Source organism: Neovison vison, chromosome 9 (assembly GCF_020171115.1).
Source record: "Neovison vison isolate M4711 chromosome 9, ASM_NN_V1, whole genome shotgun sequence".
Classification (NCBI taxonomy): Eukaryota; Metazoa; Chordata; class Mammalia; order Carnivora; family Mustelidae; genus Neogale; species Neogale vison.
Window position 1 is genome coordinate 61,159,361 of NC_058099.1, and position 21,328 is coordinate 61,180,688.

At 40.5% G+C, this 21,328-nt stretch overlaps 1 protein-coding gene across 5 annotated transcripts in view; it reads right to left on the reverse strand.

Annotated features, from left to right (window-relative positions):
• Positions 1–18,464: 18,464 nt before the first annotated feature.
• The window catches only part of KDM4C (lysine demethylase 4C), a 476,304-nt gene continuing 473,440 nt past the window's right edge, over positions 18,465–21,328 (reverse strand). For all 5 annotated transcript variants that reach the window (XM_044265695.1, XM_044265697.1, XM_044265698.1 and 2 more), the window contains one exon: positions 18,465–19,478. In XM_044265695.1, coding sequence (XP_044121630.1) covers positions 19,302–19,478 — 177 coding nt within the window. In that variant the 3' untranslated portion in view covers positions 18,465–19,301. The remainder of the gene's footprint in view (positions 19,479–21,328) is intronic.

Below are 21,328 nucleotides of genomic sequence, written 5' to 3' on the forward strand. Positions count from 1 at the left end.
CCCAACTGTTATCTATCCTGTCCCTGAGTTCTTGGCTGTCAGTGTTGCCACTAGCTCCAACGTCCTCCACATCAATCAAGCCTAAATCCTAAAGCCACCTCCTACAGCAAGTCTCTCCAACTTCCTACATGGAATACAACTTGTCTTCCTTTTAGCTTCTACAGCACATTTAAGGTTAGTGAATCCAGAAGGCTCCCTATTTTGTCAAGATTTCTTTTGAAGAATAAGCACATCGAAGGCCTAACAAATTTTCTACCACGATTAGAATACTCTGAATATAATGATACACTGACAAGGGACACAGGACACAATGAAGCCTCCCCTGCTTAGTCATCAGACTCTGGGCCACAAGTTTTGTTCCCAACAGCAGGCGCAAGCCTTCAATGACTACTTCCAAGCTACCTATGGCTTGGGGGGAAGCAGAGATCCTTCTATCTAACCCTTAGATCACTTTCTTTGCTGGCAGCCCGGATATATCCCGGCTGTCGTCACAGCCACCAGATGCTCCTCTCACTTTCCTGCTTTACTTTTCTGGCTGTAAAGCTGCTCCCAATACCTGCTTCATTTGCTGTCCAGACCAGTCTCCATGCTTCTCAGATATTTTAAACATATTCCTCTGTCTTTGATATGTCAGAACCAGACATCCTTGGGCACCGCTCAGATCAAGCCCTGCATCCAGGCTATGTTCACCCCTGCAAAGCTCTCTGCCTTGGGCATTTGTCAAAGGAAGCACAGGCAACTTATCTCGATGGCTCCAGTGGCAGCATTATTGAGAGCCTTATCCCTACATCACTGCATATCTCCTATAAGAGCCCACATGAGATATTTCTTTATAATTTACTGCTAAGAAAAGCTCTTCTGTCTTCCCTGAGGAACTTTCCATAATTCTCTCTGATCATAAAGATTATGTAACAGTTCATGCCCCAGTTTTGGTTTTTAGCTACCAGGAGCTTGGCAGCGGATTTGAGGCCCTGCTGAAGGAACTTGGCTTTCTGTACAATTCCAGGGCTCCTTCCTCTAGGGTTACCTCTTGATGTCTAGAATGGTTCAGCCTGTTCTGCTTGAGTTCTTTGATTATTTTACTTTGAGCTTCCTTGGGTGCAGGTTCCATCTGTTCTCTCCATCACTGGCAGGTTTTTAACCATCCTAATAGAATGGTACCCCACACAAAGTTTTCCCATCTTCTCTACCTCTTTGCTCCTGGACCTTTTTTGTTCTTAAGTTCTGTTCTTCTGGAAGGCAGTGTTGGAGTTCTAGTATTTCAGATAAAAATAAAAAGAGAGAATTGTCAAGTTACTTGCCTTTCCTCCTTTTAAAAGAAAAATCAGTTTTATTTTTATCAAATGTATACCTGACCAGAGTTTAGAGGCAATAGGTCTGCCTGTTTTTAAAAATAAATAAATAAAAATAAAGCCAGCAATTATTTACTTCATTATTCTTTCCCCAAAGGCAATAATATTTACCTCTTTTAATGGATTCTTTTGGTATTCCTTTAGATAATGTGCTTATAGATTATTATACCATTTATATTATGGTATTTCTTTGGTTTTCATTTCTAGGTATTGGCTTGCCACTGAGGAAGATGAGGATATAAATCTCACTGGCCACCACCACTACCACCAGCTCTCAGAAACCAACAGAAAATTTTGTGCCCCCCCACCTCCGCTATTCCAAGTCCTATTGTGATTTTAATTAGATCAATTTCAGTTACATTATTATGATTATAAAAGCATGTAGCTGAGCCATGTAATACACAAAAATTACTTTTCCTTTCCAGCACAACTTTTTATTTTTCCTGAATTTAATATATGTATTGTTTTACATTTGCTTGCTTTTTATGTACTTCATACTAATTCAACCCAAATCTGCCCTCCAGTTGTGTATCTCTCCTCAATACCTTCAAGCACCTTAAGGATCCTATTGTTTTCATCTTCTGAATGAAACCTCTCCCAGAGTCTTTTGAACTGCTCGAATCTAGATGGTCTTATCTCAAGATCTATGTAGCAGCAGTAGAAAGCAATAACAGCAAAGGGAAGAAACTGATATTTGAACCTTATAAGAGCCATGGTGGAAGGGTCAGCCAAAGAGAATCATGGTATTAGATGGAAGACAGCTTCTGACCAACTTAGAATTATGACCAGCATAATTCTCTCTGATTTCTGATAGAGAGGAAGCATGGGGAATAAAAATTATCACCTCAGTTTCTTCCTGCTGATCCCTTGCCAGCATCTCTAGTGGTCAAACCCACTTATAAATCCCCCAGCAAGCGAGCCCAGGTAATGTAGTATGGTAATGTAGATCAGTTTCCTGGGGCACCAAGAACAGATGGAGAATAGAACTGAAGAAGTAAACTAAGAGTATCTAGCAAGCCATATCTTTCTATTTTGGTTTACTCTGTTATTTTGGTAGAGCCCATTCTCCAGTAACTTGATAAGAAACGGCACATGACAGATAAATTACTTAGGTGTTTATAAATCTTGAAAATACCTTTTTGTCTCAAGCTAAATTAATAGTTTGGCTGGATATAGAATTCAAGTTTGAAAATAATTTTGCCTCTCTATTCTCTTGTCCTCTAGATTTCATCATTGTCAAGAAGTTTCCTGCCAGTCTAAAAGTTTATTCTTTATGTAAAATCTGGAAGCTTTAGGGTGCCTGGGCGGCTCAGTCCATTAAGTGTCTGCCTCCAGCTCAGTTCATGATCCCAGGGTGCTGGGATTGACCCCATGTTGGGCTTCCTGCTCATTGGGGAGTCTGCTTCTCTCTTTCCTTCTGCCCTCCCTGACACTTGTGTGCCCATGCTCTCTCTCTCAAATAAATAAGTAAAATCTTTTTTTTTAAAAGTCTGGAAGCTTGCATGAACTCTTAGTTTTTCTACCTACGTTCTTAAATTCCAAAATGATGACTTTTGTATGGCTCTTTTTTCATTACTGAATACTGAACTTAGTTGATCCTTACCCTTTAGAACTTATCCTCTAATTTTGGGGGAATTTCTTGAATTATTCCCTTTATGATTTCTTCACTGTTTTCTCTTTCTGGAACCCCAATAATTTGTATCTTTAACCTCAAGGACTAGTTCGTTATCTTTTTGTTTGCCTTTTCTTTTAGCTTTTACATTGTTTTAGTTTTTAGAGATTCACTTAACTTTATACCAATTTTCAAGTACTCATAGATTCTCTGAATGTTTCTTTTTGTAGTGTCTTGTACTTGTTTTCCTGAAGCTCTTAATAGTAGGTAGGTTTAAAGGGGGAAGGGGTTGTTTGTTTCTCTAAGTGCAATTAATTTTCTCAAACTAGTTTTCTTGTTTGTTTTGTCTTGTCTATGATTTTCATATTAGATGCTCTAGTGATCCCTCACACACATACAGGTGAGATAGAAGCTCAGTGCACCTCAAAAGGGATTGGCAACTCTGGACTTTCCTGTTGGGTAAATGTCTTGACCATTTTGTCAGAGACTTTTCCATTGTCAGAATCTTCAGATGTTTTCTTTTGGGCTAGATTCCATTCTCCTGCTTATAGACTATAAGCTTAGTTGCCAGTACATTGAAAACTAAGTAAGGGAAGAAAGCAGAGTCTCAGTTAATCTGTGATCCTTCATTTAATATTCTTGTTTCCAACATGGTTCTATTCTCAGTTGTGCCTATCATTCTCTAGCCCAGTTCTCTGTCTTATATTTTGCAGAGATCATACCTTCAATCTTCTCTTGGGGCAAAAAAATGCAGTCCTCCTGATACAAGGGATTGGAATAATCTTTGAACAATTTTCCCATTTCCAGTTCTGTCTTCACCCCCACTTCCAGACAAACGGAATCACTAATTCTGAAGCCTTTGGGGGAAAATGCTGGGTTGTCCACTGCATTGTTTCTTCATTTGTATTTAAATAATCTTTCAACAAGTGTTTTTATTTTCAACCCTATCCTCATGCCCATTTTTAGATGTATATGGAATCACTAATTCCTGTGCCTTGCAGGGACAGGAAGGTTCTGTGTGTTCATTATTCTATGGCTTTCTGCCGCTGCCAATTTAGGACTCAACTTCCTCAAGTCTATCAAATCTTTTTCCATCCTATGGCTATCTAGCTTTCATTTTTTAAAACACCATCTTCTCTCTCATTTCTAGGTCTTTGTATTTTTATATTATTAAAAATCATTTTATTATAACTTTACTAAGTAAGCTTAAGAATAGGGAAGAGAATAAATGCATGTACTCATTTCTCCCATCTTCATCTGGGAATCAAGCAGCTATTTCCCCAATCCAACCCTCTACCCCACACCCCGGCCCTCAACTTTATTGTGGTATAACTGACAACGAAAATTGTAAGATAATTAAAATGTCCATCCTGTGATTTGATATACATACGTATTGTGAGTGGATCCTTATCATTTACTTAATTAACTCATCCATCACCTCACATATTTATCTTTCTATTTTTTGTTTTTTGGTTGAGGACATTTAAGTTCTGTTCTCTTCACGAATTTCCATGATTTAACACATTTTTAGAATTATGATCACCACATTTTATATTAGATCCTCAAAACTTATTCATTTTGTAGCTAAAGTTTTTAAAGTTGGTTAAAAGTTGGTTAAAAACCAACCTTTCCATATTTCCCCCACACCCAAGCTATCACTCTGTTTCTAGGAGTTTTACTCTTTTTTAAAATTTATTTCACATATAAGTGATACCATGCAGTATTTACCTGGTTAATTTCACTACCTAGTTTATTTCTCTACCTGGTTTATTTCACTTAGAGTAATGGCTTTCAGTTTCATCTATGTTGTTGCAAATGGCAAACATTTCTTCTTTCTCGTGGATAAATAATATTCCATTGTATATACATTGCATATATTCAACTATTGATGGAAACTTAGGTTGTTTTCATATCTTGGCTGGTAATTGCTTTTTGTTGATAGGGCCAAATAAACATAGTGTAAAGAGTTTAAATAAATGTGTCTTGCTTGTGCACTTTTTGTACATGGGGCAGAATGAGAGGAGGTAACATACAGTGGTATTTGTTTCATAAGATTTATCAGAAGTTCATTAAGAGAGCACAAATAACATTACTCTAGAGTTCTACATCACATATTTGAATATTATTTCCCAGTTCTCAAAGCATTTCCCCGTATTTATCCTCTTTGATCCCTGAAACAACTCTAAGTAGTAGACAAGGTAGGTGTTACTATTCCCATTTTACAAAAGAGGAAAATGAAACTTGTAGAGATCAAATGACTTATCCGGAAGAGTCCAGGTTAGTGGCAGAGATGAGACTCCAACACAGGTCTTAAAATGCCAAAGCTAAAGCTTTTTTTTAGGTCTATATTTTCTCCAAGTGGTAATATTTCTGTTTTTATAAGTGACACAGGATGGTGTACAACCCAATAGGATTGCATCCGTCTCCCACATAGTCCCCAGACTGGCCCAGAAGGGTCTGCATTGGTACCATCTGTGGAAGAGTAAATAGTCGTAAGATTTTCGGGCCCTAACTCCAAGAGATTCTGATTTATAAAGTCTGGAGTGTGGACCAAGAATCTAGATGTTTTAAATAGCTCCCTAGATGACAGTGGCATATAGCTTGATTGAAAACCACTGCTCTGAAGGGCCTGGAAGTGGTCTAGAGTTGTCCCCAGTCTTCAAGTTGGGGATAATCAATGCCAGTTCCTGGAATGTAACAATTTAACTGTCTAGACAGCAGTCATCCCAGCATGCCACAGTCTAAACTAATAGTTTCCTCCTTTCTGTTTCTCCCCATGGCCCTTGACAGAGCTCACTTCTGTCCTCATTACCTGGCTGCCCACTCACATCATGGAGACTCCCTTGCCATTTTCTTCAGCTGCTCCATTTCAGCTTGTGGGACTTCAGGGACTCAACTTCCTGAAAAAATTAAATTAAAAAACTTCCTCCCAGATAACTTAGGACCTCGTGTGGAATTTAGCTCACCTAGGAGCCAGAGGGAAAGAATAATAAGCAGTTGTATTCGTTATCTGATTGGCGGCCCAGAAATGTTATTCCTGCCTCTCAGGTGGCCTTCTAGCAGAAAAATATAAACTACAAATACCTTTAGGTTAAAAAAGGAGCATCTTGGCGTCATAATGCAGGTCTATATGTATATGAATGCACAGTAGTGCACAGTGGAGGAGGCCTTTTTTCTAGAACCTGAAGGTCCCTCAGCTGAAGAAGTTCAAAGAATAGACAGGGAGAAAGAGAAGAGAGCTGTATAGCAAGAGCCCCAGCATTTTATTTACCACTGAGAATAAAAGAAGACTGAGCCATTTGGCAGGCCAATGGGAGAGACCAGCACACACATTTTAGCACGAGAGACAAGAGCCCTTCTGGGAAAGAACTGCCCTAAGGAAGGAGCTGATACATGAATTTGTAAACAATAACTCAGCCAGTGAAGGACAGACATGACCGAGTGTTGTGTGAGATCCTCACCAGATCAGACAGGCATGACCCAGAGTACCTACAACTGCAGAGACCTCTTTTAAGGAATTTCTTCTACATAAGTCACTTTTGCTTGTAACACGAAACCTCGAACTCCTAGTCAAGCAAATGGCCTGGAGTAGAAAACCTAACCTAAGAGTTAGGTTGAAAGGAGAATATGAGAAAGACTGGTACAAGAGCTCTCAAATGGGGAAGGAGCAATTAAGCCAGTCTGATTCTTCAAGAAACTTATTTAATCAAGGCAACAAATATTTTTTGAGTACCAACTATGTGTAGACATTTTATTGGATTTTTTAAAAAGATTTTATGTAATCCTTACTCTCAGAGTGGGGTTCGAATTTACAATCCTGAGATCAAGAGTCTCATGCTCCACTGACTGAGGCAGCCAAGCATCCTAACGTTTTATCTTTAAATTGTATTGAATAAATGTTTCCACTGAATGTATTCTGTGCAAGACACGTAAATTTTATAAATATTTATTTAATTCTCCTAACAACCCTGCAAACTAGCTGCTATTAAGATGCCCATTTTTGAAGGTTAAAAAAAAAAAAATACCCTCAGTGCAGAGAAAGCCTAACTAATTTGCACTTAGTTTTTGTGGTAGAGCCAGTCTTTTAAGTTCTGTGACTATATCAATAAACAAAAGAGACCAAAATTCATGTCCTCTTCAAATTTACTTCTACTAATGATTTTGGCCTGGACATTTGGAGAATCAGTGGTACTAGGAAGAGAAGCTAAAAAAATCAAATGGTGAAGGTCAGCAGCAAAAGCTATGTGGCAGCAGAGGCCTTAGAAGGAAGTGTGAAGGACATGGTTGCAGATGATAGAAAAAACTAAAGAGCAATGAATTCAGGGTGAGGGCCCATTGGAATAAAGAGATCCCAAGAACTCTCTCATTCCCAGCCATGTTCATATCCATGAGGTCCAGATTCTTAGCTGTGTTTTGCACACTCTTAACTCTGCAATAAAACCACCACAACTGAAGTAATCTAAGTGGATTTTTGCTCTTCACATTTTTAAGAGCTCCCAACATTCAGCCCTATGGAGCCCTAACCCCTCACAAAAGCAAGGACTATAAGAAACAATACCCAAAAAAGGCAGTGTACACAATTCAGTCTCCTTGACAGGTTAAGCATATGAAGTTGCACTATGAGATGAGCAAGACACAGGAGACACCAGGACAGGAGGACAACTCTTTCTGCTTCAGGGAAGTGTCAGGGCTAGCAGAGTGATGTCACCGGGTGTCAACCTCAGCTGAGAATGGTGGTGGCTGTCCTGGCTCTACAACTCCCAACCTCAGGCAGCAGTGGGGTCCCAGTATAACCTCACTACATCTCAGAGGTTACAATAGTGGTATCATTCACACTGGTTTCTGAGCATAATGTGGGGGTAGCTTCAGCATTATCAACAGGACGCAGAAAAAATTTCCTCTCTCTTAGCGTGGAGGGCAGTGACAGCTGAGCATGCTGACATTCTTGAAGTCATATTGGAGAACACAGGAAAATGGCAGTTACCAGGTAAAAACCAAGAGCATTTATTTATGAGCACATCAAGATGCTCCTTGAGGACTCTCAGAAGTAATTGGGAAGCACTTGATAGGAGTCTGGAATATTGCAATAGCATTTCATACTTAAGACATAAGTATGCTCTTTTTTAGATTTTCACTGAAAACCCATTTAACAATTCAGGCTGATGAGACCAACTTGAACAAGAATGATTCTTTTGATGTTCTGTTGCCTCACCTTGGTCAATGCTGTGTTGTACAGGGAAGGTGATGTTTATTACTAAGACTGTGCCAAATCCCTCTGGTTACCATTCTCACCTCAGCTGTGTCTCAGGAAACCACATTCCAGAGCACTGAGTCAGTACTCACACTGGTAGGGAACATTCCACAGGAAGCTTCAGCAATTCTGATGCAAGCTGAAGAGTTTTCTTGGCAAGGGCTGGCTTATTGGAATGCAGTCCATTAAGCAGGAAAGATGGCCGTAGTTACAGAATGGTAAGCTCTTTAGAGCTGGAGGTCCATAGGAGTAGCCTAATCGCCTCACATCACAGATAGGGGAATTGATAGCAGTGTTTTGTGACTCCGCAGGAATTTCATGTGACCATGCCCTTCCCCCACATCAAGTTACCAACTCCTCCTGCTCTTTCCAAGATGAGGGCCAAGCCTCCCAAACACCTAAGAAAACTGGTTTTCTCATCTTACCTCCTCTTTCCAGTTGAGTAAGATGAAACTTGGAAAAGCTTATTGTTGACCAGAAACACTAACCTAAGTTAGGTGGACTGTGTAGTTTTCAGCACATAAAGCAAGGACTCCGAGGTTGTAAGAATGAAGATGAAGATGCAGACCATGAGAATGGTGATGGTGGTGATGATAAAGACTAGGAACAGTTGGCAGCGCCCACTTGTTAAACTGGCCAATATGTTGATTACTTGATATATATTCTCTCACTGAATGCTTAACATCACTGTCAAGAAATAGGTATTATTATGCCTATTGTACTGATGGAGAAACTGAGGTCAACTGTGAAGAGACAAACACCAAGTCACAAAGTTATTAGTGGTAAAGGGGAGCTTTGCACTCAAATCTGCATGACTGTAAAGCCCATCCCTCCTTACTTTTTGTTAGATGCTGCTCAATATTCATTTTTTCATCTCAAAGAGGGAGGGAGGGAGGTCAGGTGTGTAAGAAGGTAGGCCACACTGGGCTGGGAGAGTGTTTCTACCTTAGTTCTTTGTAACTGATTACCACTGGCCAATTCCCTTTGGCTCCTTGTCCTCACCTCCCTCCCACTCCACCTCCTTGAAGGTCGCAGACATTTTGTGTTGTTCTGGGGGGAAAAATTGGCAACTCAAAGGTCTTATTAAATTACAAAAATATTAGTCTCTTATTCAGTGGAGGGAGAAAACGTAGAGGCAGAAAGAGGCCTAGAGAATCAGTCTTGAGGAAAATCAAGTCAACCACATTTCCCATCCTATTCATTTTCTAACCCATTGAAATGGGATTCTAATTGCGTAAAACAACTAATTTTGTTCATTAAGGTTCAATTAAATTAATCTGAATTCAGGATAATGGCATTGTTGAACAGCCATATTAAAGATGAAACATAATCTCTCTTGACTCCATTTCCTTTGACAAAATAAAGTTCAGCTACTAATGAGCTTGTGCTACAAGGTCTCTTATAAACGGCAACAAAGGGTGCAAATTTGTGAGCAGCAATTTTTATTATCATCAACAACCATTTCCTTTGTTATCAAAATATGCAGAAATTATTGTGCGTCCTTTTTTCTCATTCTGGCTTTGATGGGAGGAGGCATTAAATAAATAGCTTCATAATCATATCACCCTGGAGTTACACAGTGAGAGCCAGCAGGGGGTGGTCTCAAAGCTTTGAGGCAGGACATTCTGTGGACTAGGCAGACATTTCAATTTTCAGCTTTTAAAGGCCTCAGAGAATCGTGTGCCCTCCCTTCCCCACCCCCAAAGTCCAAGTCTCTTTTTCTGGGCAAACAAGAAGCATTACTTTCTACCTAGGTAGCCTAGCCCATGGCTTTTTCTGACCTAAGGAAGAACCTGCTCTCTAGAGTCAGGAGAGCAATTGGCAGCCTGTCTAAGTAGTATGAGTCAGCCTCTGAGAATGAGCCTTCCCACCCTCTGGATATACCAGGCCCTTTCCATTGGTAGCCACCAGAATGGCTCAGTCCCGCCATTTCCCTCCTCAGCGCCGTGTTGTGTTCACAGTTAACCAGTTCACAGTTGGCAGAGTGTCTGCCCCTGGTCAGTAGTGCTGAGACTTTCAAGCCTGGTAGGGTTAACTTACTATCCAAACCTAAGACAAATGCCATCAGTCCCCGGTGACAGCATAAGTGAGTGGCATTCAACCAAGCAAGTGGCTGGCATTCGACCAAGCTTAGTGAGGGTGTTATGTGCAGGGGATCTCAGGGAATATGGAGATGAGTAGGGGCCTATATAGCAGGGGTGAACAGTGGGTATAAAATAAGTGGTCCACATCTTTATCCAAAATCCACAGGGCTAGATTTATTTTGTGTGAGTTCAGAGTTTTCAGTATTTTAGAAAGGCAACTTCATATCTAATATCCCATATTACCTAACACCCAACATGACTGTCCTATAGTGGTATGTTTGAATGTTCATATTAAGTGAAATAAATAATATAAAGAGCCTCCTAGTAGTTCAGGTCAGGTCAAGTTTCCTACTAAATGATTTAGGAGTTATAAAAAAGAATCTTCTAGGAGCAAAAGAACAGCCACCAGGAGAAGAAAGGGCCCTGGGAGGGAAAGGGATAATGAGATCATCCATAATATTCCTGCAAGGGGCCAAGTTGCCGTGAGCTGAAAGAACTGACCTCTATGGAGGGCCTGAGGACTTAATGGGGTGTGAAAGTCCCATCAGTGAGTGTAGGGCCAGGGATTGATCTTTCTCCAAAGACCTGTTACAAAAGGGCTGTGCTCTAGTATTCCCAATAGCTGTTAGAGCTGAAGGCCACACTTCCCCACAGTCTCCTGGGCTCTACCTTCAAGGGCAGCTCTTTGGCCAGGATGTGCCTTCCCCTTCACGCCTTTGTTACCAATATGTCTTCCATGAAGAAGACCCACCATGGCCACCACCACACTCGCAAACCTGACCAAACCAATCTCTCAAGTCTTCATTTGGTCAAGTGTGTATAGTCTTCTCAAATGGGTGAGTATATTTATGTCCAGAAGAACCCTTCATACTCAAAATGTAGTCTCACAAAAACATTCTCTTTATGCCTCTCAGTTTCAGAAATGTTCTTTAAAACACCATAATATATGAAAACAGAATGAAAACTGTTGAATTAAAACTAAGTAATTCTGTAATTAGGGAGTAGTGGTGGCTGCAAAATATACTAAAACACACTATATTGTACATTTTAAAAGAGTGAATTTTATGCTATATGTACTATCAATTAAAAAAATTAAATAGTTAAAAGAAAAAGCTTATTCAGTGAAATGACCTTCAGCTCTACTCTATTCTCATGACCATACCCTGAACCTTATCAACACTCAAGTGTAGAAATTATCAATGAACCCCTCTTCCTCTGACCATTGGTTCTAAACTTGAAGTCAGACCTTGAAGAGGTCCTTTCATCCTCTGTCCTGCAGTTTAACAGTTGTCTGTTTCACATTGATATTGCAACATACTACACAAACTTAGAGGCTTACAGCACCATCGTGAATTTTTTTAACTTTCTGGAGGCCAGAAATCTGACATGCTTCAGCAGGCTAAAATTAAGGTGACAACAGGGCTGGTTCCTTACAGAGGCTTTAGGGGAGAATCTATTTCGCCTTTTCCACCTCCTACTAGCCATCTACATTCCTTGGCTTCTTCTGATTTCTGTCTCTGTCTTCAAAGCAGATCACTTCACCCACTTTCTTTAACACATCTGCTTTTCAGTCTCTGAACCTCCTGCCTCCCTCTTATAAGGACCCTTCTAATTATATCAGGCACATCCAGGTAATTTAGGATAATCTCCCCATCTCAAAATACTTAATTTAATAGCAACTATGAAATCCCTTTTACCATGTAAGGTAACATATTCACAGGTTTTGGGGATTAGACTGTGGACATCTTTAGTGGGGGAATGGGGTACTAATCAGTGTCTTATAGCCATCCGTTTCCTACATCCCTCTTTTCTCCCAGTCAATTCCCTTTTGAAATCAACTACCTTCCCTTTTCAACCCAGACTAATGGGGAGGAAGAAACTATTCTCCAGCGACTTTAATTCTCTCATACCCTTTTCCACACACTGAACCCACTAGAAATCTCCTTCCTGAAACAATTCTATAATTTCCTTTTCTGCTCTTATGATAAAGAATTCAGTCTCTGTGGATGAAATCTCCAACCATTTCACTTCTGTTCTCAATCTGTTTTCCTTCTTTCAGGATTCTTCCATCAATTGTTCTCTTTAGATCTTCAATTTCTAGACCCCGCCATTACCAAGAAATTATTTTCTCTCATCTTAAAGAAAAAGTGAGGACTCTTCATTCTGGACAATGGGGAGAAGATTTAGTTCTCCATACTCTTCCTGGCAAAGCTTAATTAAAAGTCATGGACATAATAGAACAACCGTAAGAAGACTATGAAATGCTGAAAGAAGCAAGAAGACTTCTGGGGGCTTCAAGATTTAAGAACTACATAGGAATGTAGTTGAATAGCAATGTGTTTGAACAAGAATGTTTTCTCTGGAGTTTTCTTCTTATCTCCCATATATCCTGGATTTGGAGATGGAGAAATCTGAAAACTGGATCTACCAAGAGGCATAGTGGTTACAACCAAACCAAAACAAAAACACTTAAAACCTGCTCCCTATAGTCAAAGGACCCAGAAAGGAGCAGCACAGCAGGGCAAAATCCTTTTTGACAATATTGTACCCCAAACATAATGAATGGTCCCTGCCTGTATAGTCTCAGGAAGAGACCAAATGTAGAGTTTGGATTTCTGTCCCTCACATGATGGCAGCAAGAGAGCTAGGGCGATACTCTCCCCTCACCCTCAGTGTTGTGCTGATGGAGACCGAATGAGGAATCTGGACTTCCACCTTCCAACCATCCTGAAGCCTGGATGTCCTGGGTGGCATTTCCCTCCCTGTCGGCATGCTATTAGTGGAGACTGAGTGTTTTTTATGAATAGTACGAGGCAGTTCCTCACTTTTTCAACTAGAGAACAGAAGGGTAACCTTAGAGAACAGAGATCTACAGAAAGGAATTCTATAAATATGCACAAGAATTTGGTGACTGACTCACATAGGAAACTGATTTACATTAATTCACCAAAAAGTTTGAGAACTGAACTAAAGTGGAGAATAGTACCTTCGTTTGCACAGTGGACTCTGGGTAGCACACAAAGCAGATCAGAAGAGCTCTGAAAACTACACTGTCACTGGAACCACAGCCCACAAAAGTAGGCCAGGACCTAAGCACTAAACCAAAACAGGGTGACTGCCATGACTAATGGCAAAAAGAATATAGATATAATCCAAACTCTTCTAACATAATATTCAAAATGTCCAGGTTATAACTGAGTCATTTGCTATGATGAGAACCAGGAGAATTACTTGAATGAGAAAAGACAATCAACACACTGTAGTACCAAGAAGAATCAGATGCTGGAATTATCTGACACAGATTTAAATTAGCCATCAGTTAAAAAAAAAAATTAAAAAAATAAAGTAGGCATCAGAAAAATGCTTTCATGTATAATCAATCATGCTCTTGAACAAAAGAAAAAATAGAAAATTTCAGTGAGGAAATAGAAGATACAAAGAGAAGAACCAAATGGGAATTATAGAGTGAAAAACACAATAACCAAAATTAAAAAATTCGTTCAGTGAGCTCAATATTATTGAGTTTGGAGATGACAGAGGATGGAATCTGTAAATTTGAGGACAGATCAATAGAACTTACCCAATCTGAACAAAGAGAAAATAAACTTAAAAAAATCATTATTGGGGGTACCTGAGTGGCTGAGTCAGTTAAGCATCTGCCTATGGCTCAGAACATGATCCTGCGGTCCTGGAATCAAGCCCTACTACAGTGGGCTTCAGTGCGGAGTCTGCTTCTCCCTCTCCCATGGCCCCTCCCCCCACTCATGCTCTCTTTCTCTCTCTCAAAAAGCTTTCATTTCTTTAAAAAAAAATGATCGGAAACCCATGTAACAACAACAACAAAAGACCCATCATTTCTGTCACTGAAGTCCCGGATGGAGATCTTAAAGAGTATGGAATTAAAAAAAAAAATTCCAAGACATAATGGATAAAAATTTCCCAAATTTGGTGAAAGGCCAAGAGGTTAAACAAATCCCAAATGAAATAAACCCAAAGAAATCAAAGTCAAGACACATTATTGTCAAGTTCCTGAAAACTAAAGAAAAGAAAATCTTGAAAGGAGAGAGAAGGGGAGGGGGTGTGATTGAGGGAGGAAAGGAAGTGGAAGTGGGCAAGAGAGTGATGCCTGTCTAATAGGGAACACTAATTTTTTTTTTTTTTTTTAGATTTATTTATGAGGGCACCTTGGTGACTCAGTGGGTTGGGCCTCGGCCTTTGGCTTGGGTCATCATCTCAGGGTCCTGGGACTGAGCCTTTCATCAGGCTCTCTGCTTAGCAGGGGAGTCTGCTTCCCCTCTCTCTGCCTGCCTCTCTGCCTACTTGTGATCTCTGTGTGTCAAATAAATTTGTTTTTAAAAAATATTTATTTATTTATTTACTTAATTTACTTGACACAGAGAGAGAGAGAGAGGGAGTGCGAGCTTGCACAGAACACAAGCAGGGGGAGAGGGAGAAGCAGGCTCCCCACCCCAGGACCAGGACCTGAGTTGGAAGATGCCTACTGTCTGCATAAGGACTGAGCCACCAGATGCCCCTAGGGAACACCAATTTGAATGTTAATAGATTTCTCATCTGAAATCACTTAAAATGCTCTCCCCAAGGTCACTGTTGGCCTGCTCAGAAACAAAGACCTGATCTTGCTTGGACTCTGCAGCACTTTCTCTGTCAACCACTTCTCATTATTAAGAGCACTGTCTTCCCTTGCTGTCCCAGACATCAGAGTGTCCTGGTTCTTCCCTTTCAGTATTCAGGCCCAGGCTCTTCTTCTACCCATCTGTTTAGCTTTCCCAGGCTTCTGATCTCTTCTCACAGGACATCTTCTCTCTCTCTGCCTTGCCCACCCTTCACCTCGATTTTATTTAAGTCAGGTTTACTGAGGTGATCCTTATATCTAGTAAAATCCACCTATTTTAGTGTTCAGTTCTATGAATTCTGACATATAGGCTGTTGCCACCACCACAATCAAGAAAAGTATTTCCACCCCCCCAAACTTCCTTCGTACCCCTTTGCTGTCCAACCTCCACCAAATCCTTGGCAAGCACTGATCTTTTTCTGTCTCCACAGTTTTGCTTTTGCCAGAAGGTAGATTCCATGTATTTTTAAAAAACATCTACCAATACGGGTGCCTGGGTGGCTCAGTGGGTTAAGCAGCTGTCTTTGGCTCAGGTCATGATCTCAGGGTCCTGGGATCAAGTCCCACGTTGGTCTCTCCGCTCAGCAGGAAGCCTGCTTCCCTCTCTCTCTCTCTCTGCCTGCCTGTCTACTTGTGATCTCTCTCTCTGTCAAATAAATAAATAAATAAAATCTTTAAAAAAAAATCTACCAATAAAAATGATGCCTTCCTCATTTATACCCCTAGTGCTGACCTGTCTTTTGAACTTCAGAGTTGTCTATCCAGTGTCTTTTGTTTGGGTTAGGTTTAGAATACTTTTTTTCTTCATGCATCAAGGAGGTTAAGTGATTCAGAAGTTACTTAACCTCTCTAAGCCTTAGTTTCCCTCCATGAAAGAGGGTAATGGTACTTTGTTGATTTCTTGGGGAGGTTAAACAAGGTAAACAAATGCCACTAAGGAGCCTACCAGGCTCAGGATTCACAATAGATACTCAAGACATCATTAATAACAGTGGCTCTTGATGAAGTTCAATTTCTTCAAGGGTCCTACACCTACTGAGGACAGAGCGTGAAGTTTCTGAGTTGTCAGCCCACTTGCTGGAGAGTTCAGGCTTCCTCAGAGGCCAGGAATCCTTCTCCCGACCAGTCAGTGCTCTATGTCTCTACAACAGACTGCGTGAAAGAATGAGTAACATTAGTGACTGCAAATCTGAATTCTCAGAAAGAGTTTATAGTACGATTGAGTTTTGTAACCAACCAATTACAATTACTTTATGTAATGAGAATACCTCTACTTAGCTTCAAGTTTATGAGGCTGATCAATATCTGAAATGATGTTTCATTTCAGATCCCTTTTACTTAAAGGAAAAAAAAAAGTGCCAGTGTTATTCTGCAGCATATACTACTCCAATATGATTACTCATAAGACCTCCCAGTCATTTATAATACCATGTGCACTTCAGCCTTGTTTCACATTGGATGGGTACAGGGAGAAGTGGCAGACCCATTCACTCCTACATCTTTTTGTTTTCTGAGTCTACATGTTTTCATATACTATTAGCCAGTAGCAATTTATAATGTATTCCAAGAAGCCATGTGATATTCTAGTGGATGCTTCTTCTCAATTTTTCTCTAGATGAAATAAACAAAAGTACCATAATAAAAGTAAACTGACAAGAATCACACTGTTCTCATTTCACACACACATAAAGGAACTAAAATGTTGTGAAATATGCCAGGCAGTTTTTATTAATCCTCTAACCTCCAGAGAAAAGGCTGGCAATTAGATTTACATTAGAATTGTCATAGCTAGCAATTCTTTTAATACCAGAAGCTAGCCTTCAACTGATTTCATGTTACACATACACACTAAAAAATGCAGTTAGTGTAACGCAAAGAAATTAAAATTACAATTGAAGTGTCACACAGTAAGTAAAAAAGCTTTAACAGTCTGTCTGGTCATAGAGCTAATAATGACTATGCAGAATGCAGTGAAACAAAGATGTCTTTCTCAAGAGCTAGAGTGCATCTGGGGCGAGAACTGTTTTGTTGAGGCGGCCATATACAGCTGTACTTGGTTATAGGAACATTAGTTAAGTGAGCCTATAAAAAAAACCAGCTGTATTTGAGATCACATAGGACTCTGCACATTTCCTCCCTGTGGCAGCCAATCAGAAATCTTGCTGACAGGCAAACTTGTATAGAATGAATGATCCTATTTAGATTAATTCTTCTTAATGCCTTACACAGGCTTACTCCCCTGGCATATTGTGGAGAAGACAGGTCAGTTCCATTCAAAACCTGGAGGTAGAAACACAAGCTTGATTATGTGATAATATATATGATGATACTGATATGGAATGTGGAGTGCTCAATCCTATAAAAGTACAACTGGTGGACTCTTCCCCAGCTCGGAGTTCAGGCATGAGGCACTCTGGAAAATGAGCAGTCAGCCAGCAGGTGGTCTGAAGAAATGATTTTTTTTTTTTTAAGATTTTATTTATTTATTTGACAGATAGAGATCACAAGTAGGCAGAGAGGCAGGCAGAGAGAGAAGGAGGGAAGAGAAGAAGGAGAGAAGGAGGGAAGCAGGCTCTCTGCTGAGCCCGACGTGGGCCTCGATCCCAGGACCCTGGGATCATGACCCGATGGCAGAGGCTTTAACCCACAGAACCACCCAGGCGCCCCTGGAGAACTGATAATTAACTATGGTTCTGTTATTACAGTTTCAGTTCTTTACATCCTCACTCTTTGCCATGAAACTCTGAAATGCCCTTGAATCCTTGGCTCTGGACTCTGGCCGATAGGATGTTAACCAGCACCACAGAGCAAACTGAAATGTGCCTACTTGGCTGGGCTCACTTGCTCTTCAGCTTCTGCCACTGACATGAAAAGAACATAGCTGAGCTAGCTCACTGGGCCCAGTGGGATGATGGGAGACATGTGGAGCAGACCTGTGAGTTAGCCTAAGTCAAGGTCAGCACAGCTGTCAAGCCAAGCCAAGCCAAGCCCAGTTTAGACCAGCCAACCTGGCCACTGAGATTTTGCAGTTGTTTGGAATGCAGCGTGATGGTGACTCAAGTTAACTGAAGCAGTCACTAAGGACTCTGTGACCCTGAGCAATCTTTTCCTGTCTGTCCTCCACTGCTCATCTATAAAGTGAGGGGACTAGAGGGTCCATATAGCCTTTTCTAAAGGTCACTGGGGACAAGGAACCTGGGATGAGAAAAGCTCTAGACTCTAGGTGCTCAGAGTTCTTTAAGGCCTAGAATAAGCTGAAGGAAACACTTGATCTGACACTGTGGGCAGGCAGAGGAGCCTTTATGCCCAGTGACATGTCTGAAAGGTCTGGCAATGTGTCTAGTTATATAAAAAGTCTGTGAACGAAGAAGGGCCTGACAAACTTTTTAGCCAGCTCCTAAAGAAAACTTGTTTTTCTGTTGATTTAAACATAAACCAAAAAGCAAGTCAGGAGACAGAATTGGAGAAAATGGAAATCTTTATTTTTAAACACTAGTACATTTTCAGGCTGTTTTAAAAAGGAAAAATCATATTAGTTGAAAACTATGCATCAAAGCATATTTATTTAAACTCTAATTTTACAAACACATAATGAAAGAAATATATTTTATAAATATCTACTCAGCATATTATGGAAAAAAAGTGTTTAAAAATAACAGCCCCAGATCTCCCTCTTTAAATATATAAAATTCCCATACAATTCATAAGAATTCTTTCTCAAGAGCCAAAAATTTCACAAAGGCCAACAACTCAGTTCTCATCAGACACAATCAAAAGTAATAGGGATATAAAAAAATGTAAAAGTTCTGTACAAGGGAAATTATAGATAGCACACGGGTAAATCTCATTACCATACAGGCCATTTGTATTTTAAAAATGTTTTATAAAAACCACCATTTAAAACAAATAAGTGAGAGTCCTTCCCTGACTGTGGAAAATATATAAATTATTACCCTCTTACGTGGGCATCAGGGCTCCCACTTGCTGGGGTTGGGGAGAGAAGTCTCCATGTGTTTCCTGACTAAGGGCACAATTAGGCCACAATTGAGGACCCACCTCCTTCCTCAGTGGCATTTTTTTGGTGGATGATTCACTATTATTTCCTTTCACTTAGAAAAATTCTTTGGGATCATCGAAGATAACTGCTCACAAGTGAAAGCAAGACTAGGGGAGGACTTCGGATTGTCCAATTAATAACACTTATAATCTGTGGTCTGGATGACCAAACTCTGGAAAGCCCAATTTTCCACTGTCAGAGACACACCCCGTCACCTACCCCAGTGAGACACATCACATAGCCTCAAGGTTGTCCCTTCATCTTTCCTTTTCGGGTCCACGTTGCTCTGTTGCCTGCAGCAGCGTATGCAGGTTACTGTCTCTTCTGACATTTTTTCTGAAAAGAGCTCTTCAAAAAAGTGCGATACACAGGATCATCCACATATTCATTCTTAAACCTGGAACTCAGCACCCTTTGTCTCTTTTTCTCCCCTTGGATTATGTCTGCTCCATAAAATGTGTCTTCAAATCGCATATCAGAGGCTGTGGACTAGAAAGAGCCAGTGTCACACTGCGGAAAGCATGGCATTTGATCATGACAAGAATGGACAAAGATCTGATCTAGCCAGCTTGGAGTGGCATGCAGAGGCCAGGACACTAGCCCAGGATTTGCTCCATCCAGGCTCCTGCTTCCATGTAGCCCCAGCTTTCTTCAGGATCTCCCACCCCCAGGGACCTTCCCCCAGCAGAAGCAGAAGTAAAGTCTTCTCATATAAATCTCCCTCACTTGTCATCTCCCCTCTGGCTCTTGCCCAACCAGGATTTTGACAACTTTGTCAACAGTCATCTTGGTATCCAAGCTCTCTAGACCTGTATAACTTGGCAAAATCCTACCCCATATGCTGGTCAGATAGAATTATTTACAGTTCCTGGCCACACCTTACTGGCTCGTGCCTTTCTGTCATTAGATGTACTTTTTTTTTTTTTTTTTAAAGATTTTTATGTATTTATTTGACAGAGAGAAATCACAAGTAGATGGAGAGGCAGGCAGAGAGAGAGAGAGGGAAGCATGGACACTATCCTGTTTTCTCTGACACAGGAAAACTCGAGGATCCTTCTTTTGGTTCCTATAAGACTTTATGTATCAATGCAGAATGAGATCAGTGGCAAAGATGAGGGGCAGTTAACTTTCTCTCCACTGGGGATTCCTGAATCCCTTGAGGGTGAGGATGTTACAGAGTGAGTACTGATCTTTACATGTCCTCCATACCAAGCAACACGCCTGGCCCTCAGTCACTGCTCAATTAAGTGTTAGCCAGGTGAAGGAATGTGGGTTTCTTCTGTTACGCTCAGGTAAAGCCCACATTAAGACACAGTTTTTGCTTCCTAATTCTCTACTATTTTGTCTCCTAAAATGCATTTCCAACTGGTTTTCACTGAAGTGGATCACTCCAGATGATGCCAAGGCACAGTGCATCTCACTGTCACTGAGGCCACCTCCTCTGGTTGGTGACAGGGGCAGAGTTCAGCTTTGAGAACTTGAAACACATGGTCAATCATGAAGAGGAGATAAACAATGGAGAAGTTACAAAGAAGCCTAAAAACTAAATGCTCCCTGCTAGCTCATGAGATGGTTATCCAGGGTCACCGGCTACCTGCATGGACCCCCAGACACTACCTTGCTTCACTCGGGAAGAAAATAACTAAAAGATTATGGGTTTGCTTGGCACATTTTTGTTTCATTCATTCTTGGCAAAGTACTTCCTCTGAGTAATCTTTTCCTTTTATAAGTGCTAAAAGTTACCAAAGGAGAAAATAAAACATCTATGAAAGTGTTGCCGCTGTGTGAGAACAGCAAAAGGCAGCTTCTCAAATATAATAATAAAACCGATTTACCAGCAGCTCTACTTAATTATGCACCGTTGCCATGGTTATTCTGTGAGACAATAAAAGGTAATGGGGCCGTTTCTGAAGTTAGTGGGAAAGAACCCCCACAAAATCACCGAGGTGGACTGCTGACTCTTTTGAAAAATTTCTTCCCAAGTCAGCATGTGTCTGGGTGAGCAGCAGTCATTAAAATATGAGGCCTCCTGTTTAGCAGTGAGGCTGCTAACCTACCCTCCTTTAAAAAAAACAAAAGAGATTTCTCTAATCATAAAATATCTTCCATCAATGAGATTTCTAATTAGATTTGTTTCACCAACTGGAAAAAAAAAACAGCAGTCATAGATAGACCAATGAAGGGCCAGAGGGTTATTATACGACCTGAAGGAAAGGCTGGACTGCTGTAATAGGAGCACATAAGTCTTTGATTCAATAAAAACAGAGGAGGCGAGCTAGATTTAGTGACTGTGAGCCTTTGTTCCTGAAGATATTTTTTACTAGGTTCAATTGTTTGAC